A 17,637-nucleotide genomic window follows, 5' to 3' on the forward strand; every position below is an offset into this window, starting at 1 on the left:
TTCCAAATTACCCCAGAAACTCCTGCCAATGCTGCTCCACCATCTTGCCCACTAGCTCCCCTTCCAATCAACCCTGGCCAGCTCTCCCCTCATGTTTTTGTAGTTACATTTACGCAGTTATAATAAATCATGTCTGATTCCAACTTCTCTCTGTCAAACTGCAGGGTTATTCTATCATATTATAACCACTGCCGTCAGAGGTTCTTCCATCTTAAGCCCCCCCCAATCAAATCTGCCTCGTTACATATCGCCAAATCGAGAATTGCCTTTTCCCTAGTGGGCTCTACCACAAGCTCTTTCAGAAAGCCATCTCATACAAATTACTTTTCTTGAGATCTGCTGCCAACATTATTTTCCCAGTCCACCTACATATTAAAGTCCACCATAATTATTGTGCTAGTGCTTTTCTTACATACCTTTTCTCTCACTTGATTTATTTTCTTCCCCACACCCTGACTATGCCTTGCAGGCCTGTTTATAACTCACATCAGGATATTTTTTCTTTTGTTTTTCCTCAACCTTACCCACACAGTTTCTTTGCGTCCTGACTCTACAATTGCTTCTTGCTATTGCTTTAATTTCATTTCTTACTAACAAGGCAACCGACCCCAATTCCTATCCTTTTAATGAGATGGGTATCCTTGGTTATTTAGTTCCCAGCCCTGATCCCCTCACAGCCGTGTCTCTGCAAACCCCTCAAAATTGCACCTGCCAGTTTCAATCTGTGCTGCAATCGCATTTACCTTGTTTTGTATACTGTGTGCATCCTTGGCCCTGTGTTGGCTGCCGCCGTACTCATAGTTGTCCCCTTGTCTGCTGTGCCAGGAGTTAGATTCCTGACTCTTTCCATACTCTCTGTCCTTTTGCTTGCTCTGGAAATTTAAATAACCTCTTCTGTGCGCAACCCGCAATTAGTTTGAGGCCCTTTGTGACCCCTCCCTATCCGGCCATCATGTTAGGATCCTGATCCCAGATTGGCTTAAGTGGAGCCTGTCCCAATGATACAATTCCCTCCTGTCTCATTATTGATGCCAGTGACCCCAAAAAACTGGAACCTCTCTTTTCTGCCCTACTCTTTTAGCCATGTGTTTACTTCCCTAATTTTCTTATCTGCGTTCTACTTTGCATGTGGATTGGGTAATAATCCAGAAATGATAAACCTTATGGGCCGATGATTTTGGTTGCTCATAATGCCCCATAATTCCCGAACAATACCTTTTGCCTCCTCTACACTTAAGTTGTCAGTCCCAACATGGACCACAGCAATTGAATCTTCCCCCACCTACTCCAATATCTTGTCACATCAGTTTGAGATACCCCTTACCTTGGCACTAGGTAGGCAACACACCAAGCAGGACTCTCAATCCTGCTTACAAAAGTATGCTATCGACTTTCATGTTCTGTCATCTGCCTGTCTCCCATTGCCAGAAGAAATATGCCCACACTAAAGTAGGACGAATCAAGATTGACGGTGTGCTGCCTGTCGTTTGGCTCCTCACCCACTTCTGGGCAGAGGATTCTGACTCTGAACACCCTGAGCAGAGCTTGGATTGGAATTGGGGGCTGTCCTTGACTTACTGTTGCAGGAAACCCCTTGACTAAAATCTGCTGACAACCACAGCAAGCTACCTAGCATTGTGTTGGCACTAAATGGCAAGGCAAAATGTCTGCAATATGAGCCTGATATTGCTGGCTGAGGGTGCAATGCAAAAAAAAGGCAATGCAAGACAGGAATTCTACAAGTAACCGTGGTAATTTCGGAGTGACTGAATGCTGTGGAGCGAGCAAAGAACCTAGACCCAGTCACTGAGCTGGGTGCATGTTACTGAGCACCAAGTGTCCCTGCTGCAGTATTACAATGCTACTGGGTTGATATCAAATACTAACATCCATGGATATAGGATGCATATGGTCAATGCCCATGGAGTTGATGCCCGGTACCTAGCATGGACGACTTTTTGGAGCAAACAGTGAGTTGAATAGACCGGGTTCCCATGTTGAATCTTCCTGATGGCTCATCTATATAGCAAGTTTGATAAAGTTACAGCCCATGGTGAGCTGGGCTGTTAACAAGGCATTTAGCAAGTAGTAATAATAATCATTTGGGAACTCGAAGTTGCCTAGTGAGAATCTAGCCCTACAACTAGGGTAGAGCATGCACGAAGTGATGAGATGATCTTGATCCCCCATTTCTGAAGAAGTGTCCAGACCTGAAACGTCAGTTTTCCTGCTCCTCTGATGCTGCTTGGCCTGCTGAGTTCATCCAGCTCCACACCTTGTTATCTCCGATTCTCCAGCATCAGCAGTTCCTACTATCGGCTTGATGTAATGATGTTCCTCTTCTGATTCTACCTTTCATCTCATCATCCCTCTTGTCACTCAGAGACTGACATGATTCGACCCATTAAGCTGAAAGGGAAGGTAACAATAGGCTGTAAGTTAAATGAAATAAGGTGGATGAATGCTTGTGTAGAAAATAAACACTGGCAGAACCCAAGTGGACCAAATTATTTGTTTCTATTCCATAAGTATCATATATCTTCTGTCCTCGATAATTCCACAAGTTATTACACAGATTCAACAGTCTCGGAAAATGAGAACGGTTGCAACAATTCCATAATAATAGAGAAAAATAAGAGTGAAATTCGATGTGGTTGTATGCTCAGTTCTTCCAACATCACGCGAAGGATTGAAGATACATCTCGATAGCAAAGATAGCATTTGTTCCAGCTCCCTGCAGCCATGACATTTGATGTTATGTATCAGACTTCTAGTTTTAAAATCATCCCATACTCAAACATTACTGTAGTTCGTTGCATAGTTTCGACAGTCTTTTCATTCTGTGTATTCTTAGTTGATATGGAGAGACAGTTGCAATCTTTTCTACATCCAGCACATTTATATGTTGTCAATGTGTTGGCTTTCAACTCCTGGGAGTGAGGAAGACAAATTCAACTGTATTTCAATTTCAGAAGTATAGTCTTTCATTGTGGCCTTCCATTGTGCAGCAACACACTATTTAAAATTATCTTGAACAATATTTGCTGATATGGGACTATTTGTGATATCTGCTGATGCAGAACAGCAGGAGCAATGGCATTCTTGGCATCTTCATATGCAATCACAGCAGGAATAACGCTTGTCCCTTTGGCTTCTCCCTCCTCACTGCCCACAGCCCCAAACACACCCTCCAGGTGAAGCAGTGCTGTTCTTTCTAATTCTTTCAGTCTATTCTACTGTATTTGCTGCTCCCAATGTGACCTCCTTCACATCGGTGAGATAAAATACAGACTGGGTGAGATAAGAGAAACTGCAGATGCTGGAGAATCTGATATAACAAGGTGTGGAGCCGGATGAACACAGCAGGCCAAGCAGCATCTTTGGAGCAGGAAGGCTGATGTTTCGGGCCTAGGCCCAAAACGTCAGCTTTCCTGCTCCGAAGAGGCTGCTTGGCCTGTTGTGTTCATCTGGCTCCACACCTTGTTATATAGACTGGGTGATCACTTTTCAGAACACCTCCACTGCAGTTATTACTGTGCCCTCACAGTCCCTTGTCAAATCGTCTTCCTCCCATGCTAAAATGTCTGCCTGTGCCAGTCACAGTTTTCCAATGAAGCTCAATGCAAGCTGAAGGAACAATGGCCTCTTTCTCCCCTTATGCACTTTGCAGCCACTCAGTCTCAACATTCAGTTCGACAAATTCAGAGCATGAAGCCTGTCCTCCATTTTAATTACAACCTCCCCCAACTCTGTTGTATCTTATTAGCTTTGCTCCCAGTATTGCAGGCCCATTACTCTGTTTTCCCCCTGTCATGTACATCTGTTTTACTGGTCTGGGAAACTAACAATCTGTTCCACTTACTCCTACTCACCCTCTGCCAATACAATAAAAGCCATCATTTTCCAGTCCCTTGTAATGCTTAAAATGACCCACATGGGATGCAAAATATGAACCATGTTTCTATACCACAAACACTGCTAGACCTGCTGAGCCTCTCAAAACTTCATGTTTTGTAGCAATGACTAAAGCCCTGACTTTAACCAGATACTTAAGCCTGTATTTGAACTTTCCACACATGGGCTATACAGCATTCTGGTCGTGCCATGGTTTTGATTATACGTGTGCTACTTGACCACGTTGGCTTTGTGTAGAAGTGTATTCAACCATCTCTGAAGGGGTTACTCCTTGTCACATGGCAGCCATCATTGCCACATATGGTCAAATAGTAGGAGGATAGTAGAAAGTTATAAATAGAGTGTAACGTCAGTGCAGATAGTCTGCTCAGAGACTTTCACCTTGGAGGGTACTCTATTGAGATTAGACTCAGGAGCATAGGCTGGTAAGTGACACGCCCCTGAATCAGGTTGAAGAACATTATTAGCAGTCAGAGGACTGTCAGAGACCAGGCACCTGCTCAGACACAAGCAAGAGGGTAGCCCATGGTCTTGGCTCTCAATGTCATCATCCAAATGCACAAATTGGGAGTTTTGTCAGAGGTAGTCAGTAAGCTAGATCAGAGGACCCATCAATGTGACAGGGTTGTGCTGGTTCTCGCATGCAAATGCAGAGCCAAGTCCTACACACTCAGTGTTGGCTAGGTATGTCTATAACCCTGCACTGCAAAGCTCTATCCATAAATGCTCAGCATCGGTAGCAAGGTGAGAGGGGAGCAAAGGACCTCAGCCTCCCTCCAGGTGCCCTTCCTGACAGGAAGACGAGATGGTGCCAGCTGGGAGCCATAGGGAGGATGAGCCACACACAGGACTGATAGAAGCTTCTTCTCAGGAGCCTTCAGAGATGCCCAGTCACTCAATCCCCTCCCTGTGGCAAACTCCGCAGGCTTTTGGACTAAGAAGGGACAGTTTGCATCTGGGTCGGAGGCTCTCAGCAGAAGTGGACCCTCTTGGCCCAAAGACACCAGGGGAGAATCGCCAACCCTTCCTGACTAAAGGGCCAACTACAGACCAAAAGCTCTTCACCAGAAGAGGCTGTGATGACAAATTGTTTTGATGTTGCTTGATTATGAGGAGAGTTTGCAGTTTCCATGGGTAGAGTTTTCACCTTCCTGATGTAATGTGAGCAATGGTGAGAAAGTTGGGTAAATACAGTGAGAATGAAACGAACAGAATGTTGGCAGCAAGAAAAATATTTACAATTTTTCTTTAAGCCTTAAGTGGTGACTTCAGAAACTTAATATCGAGTAAATACTACCATTTTTCCACATATCATCTCATTAATTTGCTGGTAGCTCTGAACCCAGGCAGGATGACTACAATCTCGAATTAATATGCAATGAGGCTGGATGTGATGTTATTGGTTTGTATTGTTGACCTTTTAATTAGGATTCTACCTGCCTAAAGTTAGCCCTTGAAACACAGCCAAAACGTGGTAGGTTAAAATTTTAGGGGCATGGGCACGATATGAGAAAGGCCCAGAAGCAATTTTAAGCCCTATTGGCTCCATTTCTGCTGAGCTGGCAAGGTTAAATCCCATCCTTAGGTTCTTTAAAATTCTATGAGAACTACAGCTCCTGAAGTGTGATTGTAGCTAGATGAGGTTCTGGCTCAATACTTTTTGTCCTCATTCTTTTGAATTACTGTTTTTATTGATTTTCATTGCCTGAGGTTACCCTATCCTTCAGGAGTGTTAATATGCTGAACGGATTTCTATTCGGGGGAATGCACACAATTACATGTATATCCAAAAATTCCAGCCTTACTGCTTACAAATCTAATGTACTATCCTGATGTACTGATTCTCAAGGGACACTTCTCAAGTTTGATGACAATCTCACAGAAAATCTTCTTGCTGGCTTATTACACAGTGTTCTGTGATCTGCCATCTGATTCCTCCATCACTTTCACCTTGTAACATCTGCTGTATAAGCAGTCCAATTCTGACTATCTTTGTATTGCTGTGTCCAATGATGTTTTATCAGATTTCATGCAATCATATTGTAATGTCCTCTCCCTTTTGAGAAATAAATTTGGCCTAAAACTTCCTTCAGGGCCTTCAGACCATATTCACAGTTATGTCTACTCCCAGTTCTTAACAGCAGCTGGCCTGCTAATCCATGAGTTAGGCATTCCTAGTTTCCATGCAAAATATTCCATTCAGGAAGCTACGACAGACAGAGACATTATTTACATCAGTTTCTCTTTATGTAAAATGTAGGGGCCAAAAAATAAATCCCTAAACAGTGCTTTTGTATCTTTTTCCTGCTCAGCTGGGGAATAGCAGTCCCTGCTCAAGGAAAGATGTTGTTAAACTTGAAAGGGCGCAGAAAGTATTTACAATGATGTTGGAGATGATGGAAGTTAGAGCTATAAGGAGAAGCTTAATTACCTGGGACTTTTTTCCCTGAAGCTTTGGAGGTTGGGGGCTTGAACGTATAGACATTTATAAAATGATGAGGGGCATGGATAGGTTGAATAGCCAAGGTCTTTTTCCAAGGATAGGAAAGTCCAAAGCTAGAGGGTATTGGTTTAAGGTGAGAGAGGAAAGACATAAAAGAGCCATAAGGGCAATATTTTCACACAGAGGGTAGTGCGAGTAAAGAATGACCTACGAGAAGAAGTGGTGGAGGCTGGTACAATTACCACATTTAAAAGGCATCTGAATGGGTACATGAATAGGTAGGGTTTAAAGGGATATGGGCCAAATGCTGGCAAGTGGGACGAGATTAATTTTGGATACCTGGTCAGCATGGATGAATTGGAACGAAGGGTCTGTTTCCGTGCTGTTCAACACTATGACTGTAGTTATCTCTCTTTTTTCTTGAGAGCAATGATTCATGATAGGGTTGTACAGGTAACAGTGGCTGTCCAGTAACTTACTAAGCTGTCATTCTTCAGTCAGTGCAGGCAGGTTGACTTATCAAAATATCACTGCTGAGGCAGTTCCTAATCTACTGCCCATCAGCAAGGGACGTTTATTCGATCTGGCAGATGCTTCCTTTCTGTCATTCAGCATCTCAATCCAATGAGAACCCACTCTGCCAACTTTTAGCCAAAGTAAAAGCAGATTTTTCTTTTCACTATTAGTTCCATTTGTATCATATCCCCAACTTTGTTTTAAGATTCCTGCAATCAAGCTCAAAGAAATATAGGATGCTGAAATTTCCAATCTAGTCATTGAGGAACTATTTTCAAAATGATTTTCTGAGATGTGGGTGTCACTGCAAAGACCAACCGTGAATCCCCAACTCTGAAAAATTGACTCCTGTGTAGGCTAGACCAGGAGAAATTAGCAGATATCCATCCCTTCAGAACCAAACGTAATTTGAATAAAAGAATTCTAACCACCATTATTTACACTCACTTTTTACTTCAGATTTGTCTATTTAATTGAATTTACGTGCTCTGCCTGCTGCAGCGGGATTTGAACTCCTCTTTCCATCTCTTTAGTCTGGGTCTTTGGATTACTAGGCTAGTTTTTTTAATCACTACATACTTCTGTTCCTGTTTACACCTATGGGTTCTTTTCCAGAAGTAAATTATATGACTGGTTATTCGCACTCCCCATGAGTTTTGTTATCTTGGATGAAGTCCAAGGTCATGCTTTTTAAAACAAGCTAAGAATTTATGTTCTGCTGTCTTTCACAGAATAGCATATTGCCTGATGGAATTGGGATTGCCATGGATTTCTTTGGATAGAATTTGCTGAGAGGAGATTAGTCATTCCATGCTTTTAGCATGAATCGAATATGTACTGCCTGAGGTTAAAGTAAATGAGTTATAGAGTCTTATTAAAATGAAACAATTTCAAGAACCTGATTTGCATATTGAAGATAAAAAATATTTGAAGGTAAAATCTAATGAAATAACATAAGTATGTGCCAGCTGAAGAGTAGTGAATAAACATGGCAAAAAATCATATGATTTGACATAGAGGTTTAAAATTTTGCTGAAATAATCTTCCATTACAGAATAAATGTTAAAAATTCATTGATGTGGAGTAAGAACTGTAATGTATACAAATGTATTGTGCTTATATCCCATGATTACGTTCGATTAAAAAAAATGTTGAATTACACTGTTCCTGTATCTTAGCATCAGATTGTCCAACCTGCAAATCAAAGTGAAATGACTCTTCAGAGACCGACACCCATCACCAATCACCCTTTATTTTACAAATGTGTATCCTTTAACAATAACACTGCCTTTTACTGAATCAGGTATATATAGTCCCAATATTCTTCTCACCTTAAATCTATGCCACCTAGTATTTGACTTTTCCACCCTAGGAAAAAGACTCCACCTTATCCATGCCTCCCATAATTTTATATACTTCCATCAGGTCACCCCTCAGCCTCCAACATTCTTGTTTATTACACTCCAATCTCTCTTTACAGCTAATACTCTCCAATCCAGGCAACATCCTTGGAAATCCTCTTTTGCACCCTCTGCAATGCTTCCATATCCTTCTCATTCAGTGGTGACTACACAAGACATCAAATGTGGCTGAACATTACTTTTGTACATCTGTAATGTGACTTGCCAACTTTGACACTCAATGCCCTGCACAATAAAGGCAATATGCTATACTTCTTCATTATTTTTCCTTTTTAATTGGGAAAATGTTTATGGAGACTGCCAATCCTTGCTCCTTTTCCCATGTCGGCTCTCTGACCAATCAGAGACTAGCTGTCAGATCTGAGGTTAATCAATTAGCTGAGGTTAACAGTTAACAGATTCTACTGCATCATCATGCCACCCATCATCTAACCAATCTGCACCCTCTGCTCATACTATATAAATTGGTGTACCCTTTCAAGCATTTGCTTCTGATGTTCCAGTCCTGATGAATACAAGTTGAAAACCTTTGACTTTGTGTCTCTTTTTAGCGATGAATAGTCTGGGCCTCTGGATTTTTAGTCCAGTGATGTTACCACTACACTACTGCCTCCTCACATGAAGCAAATGCATACAGCATTATGAGAATATTCAGAAATTCTGGGGCAGGATTATGTGGGCTCGGGCTCTGCCTTTATTCCCCTCAGCTTTTCCTAAAGAACAGCTGATCCTCAGGGGCACAAATAAAGAAAGTCAACCGGGTGCAGTTCATAAGTTCTTTTTCTCGACTAGATAGAAGAATGAATAAAATGAGAAGAAATGTGAAGTTCCCCAGGGATCCATGTTGACTCCCGTACTCTTTTTGAATGATAGTAATAAATAATCGTTGCTGTAGAAGGCACAATTCCAAAATTTGTGGATGATATGTGACCTGGAAGCATTGGGAACTGAGTGGTGGATAGTTTAGAACTTCAAAAACTACAGGCAAATTGGTCAAGTGAGCAGACAAGTTACACATGAAATATAAGGGACTGTGAAGTGATTCACTTTGGAAAGAAGAACATGGAAAGACAATTCTAACGGGAATGCAGGAGCTGAGGGACCTGGGTTTGTATGTGTATGAATCATTGAAAATTAACAGGACATCTTGAGAGCACAGTTAATAAAACACACAGTATACTTGGCTTCGTTAGTAGGGGTAAAATGTATAAGAGCAAGAAAGTTATTACAATATGCAGAGCAGTGGTTCAGCTTTAACTGCAGCTCCAGTTGAGGGTGCCACGTTTCAGGAAACATGAAAACGTTAGGTAGAATGCAAAATAGTTTTACAAGAATGCTCCCAGGGATGAGGGACTTTTGCTATGAAGATATATTGGAGAAGTCATACCAATAGCTAATAAATGTGCTAATTGGTGGAAAGCACAAGAACAAGCAGACATAGATCACTCTCTCCGTGATTCCCTTGTTCGCTCCACACTGCCCTCCAACGCCACCACACCCAGCACCTTCCCCTGCAACCGCAGGAAATGCTACGCTTGCCCCCACACCTCCTCCCTCACCCCTATCCCAGGCCCCAAGATGACTTTCCACATTAAGCAGAGGTTCACCTGCACACCTGCCAATGTGATATACTGCATCCACTGTACCCGGTTGGCTACCTCTACACTGGGGAAACCAAGCGGAGGCTTGGGGACCGCTTTGCAGAACACCTCCGCTCGGTTCGCAGTAAACATCTGCACCTCCCAGTCGCCAACCATTTCCACTCCCCCTCCCATTCTTTAGATGACATGTCCATCATGGGCCTCCTGCAGTGCCACAATGATGCCACCCGAAGGTTGCAGGAACAGCAACTCATATTCCGCCTGGGAACCCTGCAGCCCAATGGTATCAATGTGGACTTCACCAGCTTCCAAATCTCCCCTTCCCCCACCGCATCCCAAAACCAGCCCAGTTCGTCCCCTCCTCCCACTGCACCACACAACCAGCCCAGCTCTTCCCCTCCACCCACTGCATCCCAAAACCAGTCCAACCTGTCTCTGCCTCCCTAACCTGTTCTTCCTCTCACCCATCCCTTCCTCGCACCCCAAGCCGCACCTCCATCTCCTACCTACCAACCTCATCCCACCTCCTTGACCTGTCCGTCTTCCCTGGACTGACCTATCCCCTCCCTACCTCCCCACCTATACTCTCTCTCCTCTCCACCTATCTTCTTTTCTCTCCATCTTCGGTCCACCTCTTCCCCCCCCCCCCCCCCCCACCCCATTTATTCCAGTTCCCTCTCCCCATCGTCCTTTTCTGATGAAGGGTCTAGGCCTGAAACGTCAGCTTTTGTGCTCCTGAGATGCTGCTTGGCCTGCTGTGTTCATCCAGCCTCACATTTTATTATCTTGGATTCTCCAGCATCTGCAGTTCCCATTATCACTAGACATAGATTTAAGGTAGTTTTCACAACAAACATTGGGGACCTGAGGAAAATCTTTTCAACATTAATGTATTGTTTGGGTCTGGAATTCACTGCCTGAGAGTGTGATGAAAGCAGGCTCAATTAAGACTTTCAGGGAAGAATTGATTTGTTCTCTGAAGAGGGAAAATGTACTGATCTACAGGGAGAATGCAGGGTAGTAGAGAAAAAGGTAAATCACTCCTTTCGAGAGCTGGCACAGACACAGTTGGCTGAATGCCTTTGCTGTCGTGTAATAATTCCGTGTTTGGCGACTCTGAAATTGTGCCAAAAAGTTTTCAAACATGGCCATCTGAAATTCTTTTTACTATTTCATTTATTCAGATGATTGATCGTTATTCACTTACTTAGGTCTTAAGCAAATGTGTTAATTAAGCTATTTGCTTCTTCCTGCTGTTATCAGACTTTTCAATGAACCTCTCAAATGTTAATGTAGGTCTCTCTCTCTCTGCACCTTCTCTGCGGCTGCCAAGCAGTATTCTACATTCTGTTTTGCTGCCCCGATACATTTTATCTGTATAGCTTGCAAAACAACACTTTTCACTGTATATAACAAATTGTAGAGCTGGATGAACATAGCAGGCCAAACAGCATCTTAGGGACAGAAAAGCTGACTTTTTGGGCTAAGACCCTTCATGGGAAAAGCTTTTCTGAAGAAGGGTCTAGGCCCGAAATGTCAGCTTTTCTGCTCCTAAGATGCTGCTTGGCCTGCTGTGTTCATCCAGCTCGACGCTTTGTTACCTCGGATTCTCCAGCATCTGCAGTTCCAATTAGCTCTTGATATTTTTCATTGTATCTCAGCACATGTGAAACAATAAATTAATGATTCAATCGAATGGTCAGGACTGTTATTTTGCTTATGCACTTGGTAACCTAATTTCATTATGAAAATTAGAATAACACTGATATTATCCCTTGCTACTATCTCAACAATGTTTGGGCATAGATAGCCTGAACTGCAGTTGACTTTTCCCATCACATTTTGTTTCTCATGCACACTTGTATGGAAGAGTGCCTTGTAAAACAAGTCTGTTTTAAGGTACACATTAATATTACAGCATTAATTTCAGTTTTGTATGCTATTAAATTGACTTATATATTCAAGCAAATTTCATAACATTGCTCTTTAAACAATGGTGAATGTTTCCACTGTAAAGCTTCGTGGACAAACCCCCTTGAGACCATAATCAATGTAGAATTATTTCGTCTAGATTCATATTTATTGTTTAATAATCTTTTATGGTTATAACTTTGTCAAGAGAGTACTAAGATTTGGTTTATCAATGTTTAAACTTTCATAATTTGATTTTTGTTGGGTTTTCAGGGACTAAAGTGATTTTAGACCATAAGACATAAGAGTGGAAATAAGGCCATTCAGCCCATCAAATCCACTCCGCCATTTAAATCGTGGCTGATGGGCATTTCAACTCCACTTCCCTGCACTCTCCCCGTAGCCCTTGATTCCTTCTGAGATCAAGAATTTGTCGATCTCTGCCTTGAAGGCATCCAACGTCCCGGCCTCCACTGCACTCCGTGGCAATGAATTCCACAAGCCCATCACTCTCTGGCTGAAGAAATGTCGTCTCATCTCAGTTTTAAATTTACCCCCTCTAATTTTAAGGTTGTGCCCACGGGTCCTAGTCTCCCCGCCTAACGGAAACAACTTCCTCGCGTCCACCCCTTCTAAGCCATACATTATCTTGTAAGTTTCTATTAGATCTCCCCTCAACCTTCTAAACTCTAATGAGTACAATTCCAGGATCCTTAGCCATTCATCATACGTTAAACCTACCATTCCAGGGATCATCCGTGTGAATCTCTGCTGGACACACTCCAGGGCTAGTATGTCCTTCCTGAGGTGTGGGGCCCAAAAGTGGACACAGTATTCTAAATGGGGCCTAACTAGAGCTTTATAAAGCCTCAGAAGCACATCGCTGCTTTTATATTCCAACCCTCTTGAGATAAACAACAACATTACATTTGCTTTCTTAATTACGGACTCTACCTGTAAGTTAACCTTTAGAGAGTCCTGGACCAACAGTCCCAGATCCCTTTGTACTTCTGCTTTGCGAATTTTCTCATCATTTAGAAAATAGTTCATGCCCATATTCTTTTTTCCAAAGTGCAAAAACCTCACATTTACTCACATTGAATTTCATCAGCCATTTCCTGGACCACTCTCCTAAACTGTCTAAATCTTTCTGCAGCTTTCCCACCTCCTCAGTACTACCTGCCTGTCCACCTGTCTTTGTATCATCGGCAAACTGCGCCAGAATGCCCCCAGTCCCTTCATCCAGATCATTAATATATAAGGTGAACAGCTGTGGCCCCAACACTGAACCCTAATCTTTTTAAAATGAAAACTATTGACCTGAAATGTTTGCAGCAATTACCCAACCAATTTGGCAACCTGAGGCAAGTTCAGGAAAATTATGTGGAATAAGCAAAATTGATTTCAATACTGATAACCAAAATTGAAACCAGTCGCTTATTCAGTTGTTGGAAATTGGCATCTCCTTTTTCAATTTGCATTTTGCCTGATAAGTGGCACATATTGTACATGAAAGGTGCCTGCAAGATTATCCAGTTTGCAAGAAAACAATGAAGCAAGACACAGGAATACACTACGGAACTGTTTTGCAGTAGCAAGTGGAATAGATTTGGGATAGTAACCGATAGTCTGTCTCTCTCTGTCTCCCCATCTCTGCGTCAGCCTATCAGAAACAGCACGCAGTGAAAAGGCAAATTGGTAGGACAACCATTCACCAAATTCTGAATGATATTTGAAGATTCCGCCACTCCTGAGGACGCAAATCACCTTTTACACAATTATGGCTTTAGATTAAAAATCTAACAAGAAAGACTGCAAAGATTTTAGAATTTCATGGTCTGTATTGTTCCGGTGTGAATCAGACACACTCTCGAATTTAATGTTATATGTGGTTTATTTATGTGTTTGGTGTCATGTTATATTAGAACATAGAACATTACAGCACAGTACAGGCCCTTCGGCCCTTGATGTTGTGCCGACCTGTCATACCGATCTCAAGCCCATCTAACCTACACTATTCCATGTACGTCCATATGCTTATCCAATGACGACTTAAATGTACCTAAAGTTGGCGAATCTACTACCGTTGCAGGCAAAGAGTTCCATTCCCTTACTACTCTCTGAGTAAAGAAACTACCTCTGGCATCTGTCCTATATCTTTCACCCCTCAATTTAAAGCTATGCCCCCTCATGCTCGCCATCACCATCCTAGGAAAAAGGCTCTTCCTATCCACCCTATTTAACCCTCTGATTATTTTATATGTCTCAATTAAGTCACCTCTCAACCTTCTTCTCTCTAACGAAAACAGCCTCAAGTCCCTCAGCCTTTCCTTGCAAAATTATTCTACTTGAAGCCAGTAAGTAACAAAATACCTCTTTCTTTCATTAAAAAAATCTTGTAATTGGTTCCTTAAATTTTGACTAATATTACATTTTAATTGAAGTGTGATAGCTGTGTGCTAAAAACAAATAAAAAACTTATTGTGACAAAGAAGGTTAAAAAGACTTCACCAGTTTTAATGAAGCTAGAATAAATAGTCTTTGCTGTTGCAAAGAATGTTTTTCTTAAGATGTTCACAAGGTTATCTTGACGGAGCTGGTTAATAGGAAACAATATCTTGCATATGCCTTGGACAATATCACAATCAATTACATCATCACTTTTTTTATATCATCATGATTAGCTTTAATAGGGACTGAAAAATCGAATGAGAGATAATGGGAACTGCAGATGCTGGAGATTCCAAGATAATAAAATGTGAGGCTGGATGAACACAGCAGGCCAAGCAGCATCTCAGGAGCACAAAAGCTGACGTTTCGGGCCTAGACCCTTCATCAGAGAGGGGGATGGGGGGAGGGAACTGGAATAAATAGGGAGAGAGGGGGAGGCGGACCGAAGATGGAGAGTAAAGAAGATAGGTGGAGAGAGTGTAGGTGGGGAGGTAGGGAGGGGATAGGTCAGTCCAGGGAAGACGGACAGGTCAAGGAGGTGGGATGAGGTTAGTAGGTAGCTGGGGGTGCGGCTTGGCGTGGGAGGAAGGGATGGGTGAGAGGAAGAACCGGTTAGGGAGGCAGAGACAGGTTGGACTGGTTTTGGGATGCAGTGGGTGGGGGGGGAAGAGCTGGGCTGGTTGTGTGGTGCAGTGGGGGGAGGGGATGAACTGGGCTGGTTTAGGGATGCAGTAGGGGAAGGGGAGATTTTGAAACTGGTGAAGTCCACATTGATACCATATGGCTGCAGGGTTCCCAGACGGAATATGAGTTGCTGTTCCTGCAACCTTCGGGTGGCATCATTGTGGCAGTGCAGGAGGCCCATGATGGACATGTCATCAAGAGAATGGGAGGGGGAGTGGAAATGGTTTGCGACTGGGAGGTGCAGTTGTTTGTTGCGAACTGAGCGGAGGTGTTCTGCAAAGCGGTCCCCAAGCCTCCGCTTGGTTTCCCCAATGTAGAGGAAGCCGCACCGGGTACAGTGGATGCAGTATACCACATTGGCAGATGTGCAGGTGAACCTCTGCTTAATGTGGAATGTCATCTTGGGGCCTGGGATGGGGGTGAGGGAGGAGGTGTGGGGACAAGTGTAGCATTTCCTGCGGTTGTGTATAAGTATTGGTTTTAATACCCTGGATATCAATATAATCTTGCATGCCCTGTAATGCTTTCTGTGTGTTCACCTGTTCTCTTTGCTTTGTATTTTTACTTTGTTCTTTTTTTCAAAGGTGTGACAACAAAATACTACTGTGCATAAAAGTGCTTCTAATTTTATGGAGTGCAGATCACTAGAGTGAATTCCCTTAAGTTAGTGTATGTAACTGTACCTCTTTACGTCTCCCATTTCCTTAATGCCTGTATCATCAGTTTAAATGCGCCTGTAAGTAGTTTGGTGTCTGTTTTTAGTGGTGCCCCAATCACTTTGCTGGTTGTCATGTGGGCTGTAAGTAGTGAAGTGGCATTTGCTCTCCAATGCCTGCTTTCCGCAGTGCCAGAAAAGCATTATGTTCTTCCCTTGACAAGTGGGAATGGTTTTCTTTCCTGATTTCTCCAAAAAAATGCTTGAAGATGAACAATATACATTTCAAGCTGAAATGTAGTGTTTAACACATAAGGAAATCTATGCAGTGGGTTACTCTCCCATCATTTTCTTCAGATTTAATAGGCAAAACAAAGCAGTCTATGATTAAGACAAAGCTTTACTGTTCCAGTATTTTGTTTTGACTGCTGTTTACGTGCTGTATGTATGGACACAAGTGATGTAATCGTCTGCTTCTTTATGTCTGTCATGTGGTACTAAATTAGAATACAATGGTATTGTTTTTGATCACAAATATTACTCAGAGACCTTCTCTATATTGGTATTTTTGATTCTTTTTGTTAAGTGCTGTTGCAATTTCAAAAATACAAGCTTTATAGAAAGATTGGAGTCAATGAAATGAATGTTTGTTCGTGTAATGACTCCTTTTCATATCACGCTATAACTAGTGAAAGGTGGCACAAAACTCATTTTGTCACTGCTGTTTGAAACTGCTTGTTATATTTGGCTGTAAGTGCACTGATATTCTAATTTGAAGTTAATTGTGCAGGATCTGGGGTAACAGATACCAAATGATCATTGCAAATTCTGAATTTTCTCTCACAGAGACTAAAAGAACTAAAGCAAAGAGAATTTGCTCGAAATGTAGCTTCAAAATCGAGAAAAGATGAAAAGAAACAGGAAAAGGCTCTCAAACGTCTCCATCAGCTTGCAGAGTTACGGAAACAGACAGAATGGTCAGTACTCATCAATGTTTGCACAACAGATGATGTATCAATATTTAAATGTTTACCCTCTTTGTTATTTGACTTTCCATATTTTTCAAATTTCACAGTCACAGTGTCACGGAATGTGTGAGGTTCATTCAATAACTTTAGCTGTATAATTAAAACAAAAAGTAAGTCAACTGAGTTGCTCTCTTACATTGACCTTTCTAACCTACAGTTAGACTGCCTTTAGACTGACAATACAGTCAGAACCTTGCCATTACATCTTGTGTAGAGTAGTGAGGTTTGAGTATAGCCAGTAAATGTGCCTCACCAGCAATGTCATAGTGTCCTTAGAGAGCAAATAGCTATTGACTTATGTGAAGATATCATGCCACCATTACAGTAGAGTAGCCATAATGGCATCTCTAGGAAAGCATTTTTTTGTTTACCAGTTAGAAGTAGGCAGAAGTCAGAAATACCTGGTCAAAAAGATGTGTTACTGGCCATGAGTCTTAAATTAGCTGCCAGATTGGCCTTAAAATAGTTGCCAGTTGGCTATAGAAGATGAACACTGGAATAGACATTTGCTGAAGACCACAAGAAAAATAAATTTAAGACTTTTATGATGATATAATTTTGCAATGTCTAAATTCTCTCTTTGGAGATATGCTAATGTGTTATAAAATTCAGATATGTATTTTCAAAATATTGCATGGGGTTAAAATACAAACATAAAATTGGTGGGTTTGTCTGTTACTGTTAGTTCTGGGATTATTGTAAACTATTAAGGTAGTACCACGACTTACCTACATTTAATTTTGCTGTAAAACAATAATGCAGTTTCTTAAGATTGCAAAAGCAAGCCGAAGATCAAATAAACAATGAAGGACCTTGGAAATGATGCTAGGTACTTGAGCCAACAAATTGTTCAAGAATTTGAGATGTATGAACTACACAACAGGAGCGTGGATTGAATGGATATACTTAAAATCATACTGGCAATTTTGGATTAGATGTGGACTTTCAAGGTAAAAGCTAAATCAGTCCTAAGGATACATCAACTTCCATTACATTAAAAAATAACAACATA

General features: G+C 41.8%; 1 protein-coding gene across 5 annotated transcripts in view; it reads left to right on the plus strand.

Annotated features, from left to right (window-relative positions):
- The window catches only part of LOC125446424 (G patch domain-containing protein 8), a 563,528-nt gene that overhangs the window by 539,431 nt on the left and 6,460 nt on the right, over positions 1-17,637 (plus strand). For 4 of the 5 annotated variants that reach the window (XM_048519990.2, XM_048520008.2, XM_048520023.2 and 1 more), the window contains one exon: positions 16,444-16,574. In XM_048519990.2, coding sequence (XP_048375947.1) covers positions 16,444-16,574 — 131 coding nt within the window. Of the gene's footprint in view, positions 1-15,820; positions 15,926-16,443; positions 16,575-17,637 lie in introns of those variants that run through there. The other variant, XM_048520032.2, reaches the window with a different exon arrangement.

The sequence above is a fragment of the Stegostoma tigrinum genome, chromosome 2 (genome assembly GCF_030684315.1).
Source record: "Stegostoma tigrinum isolate sSteTig4 chromosome 2, sSteTig4.hap1, whole genome shotgun sequence".
In the NCBI taxonomy this organism is placed as follows: Eukaryota; Metazoa; Chordata; class Chondrichthyes; order Orectolobiformes; family Stegostomatidae; genus Stegostoma; species Stegostoma tigrinum.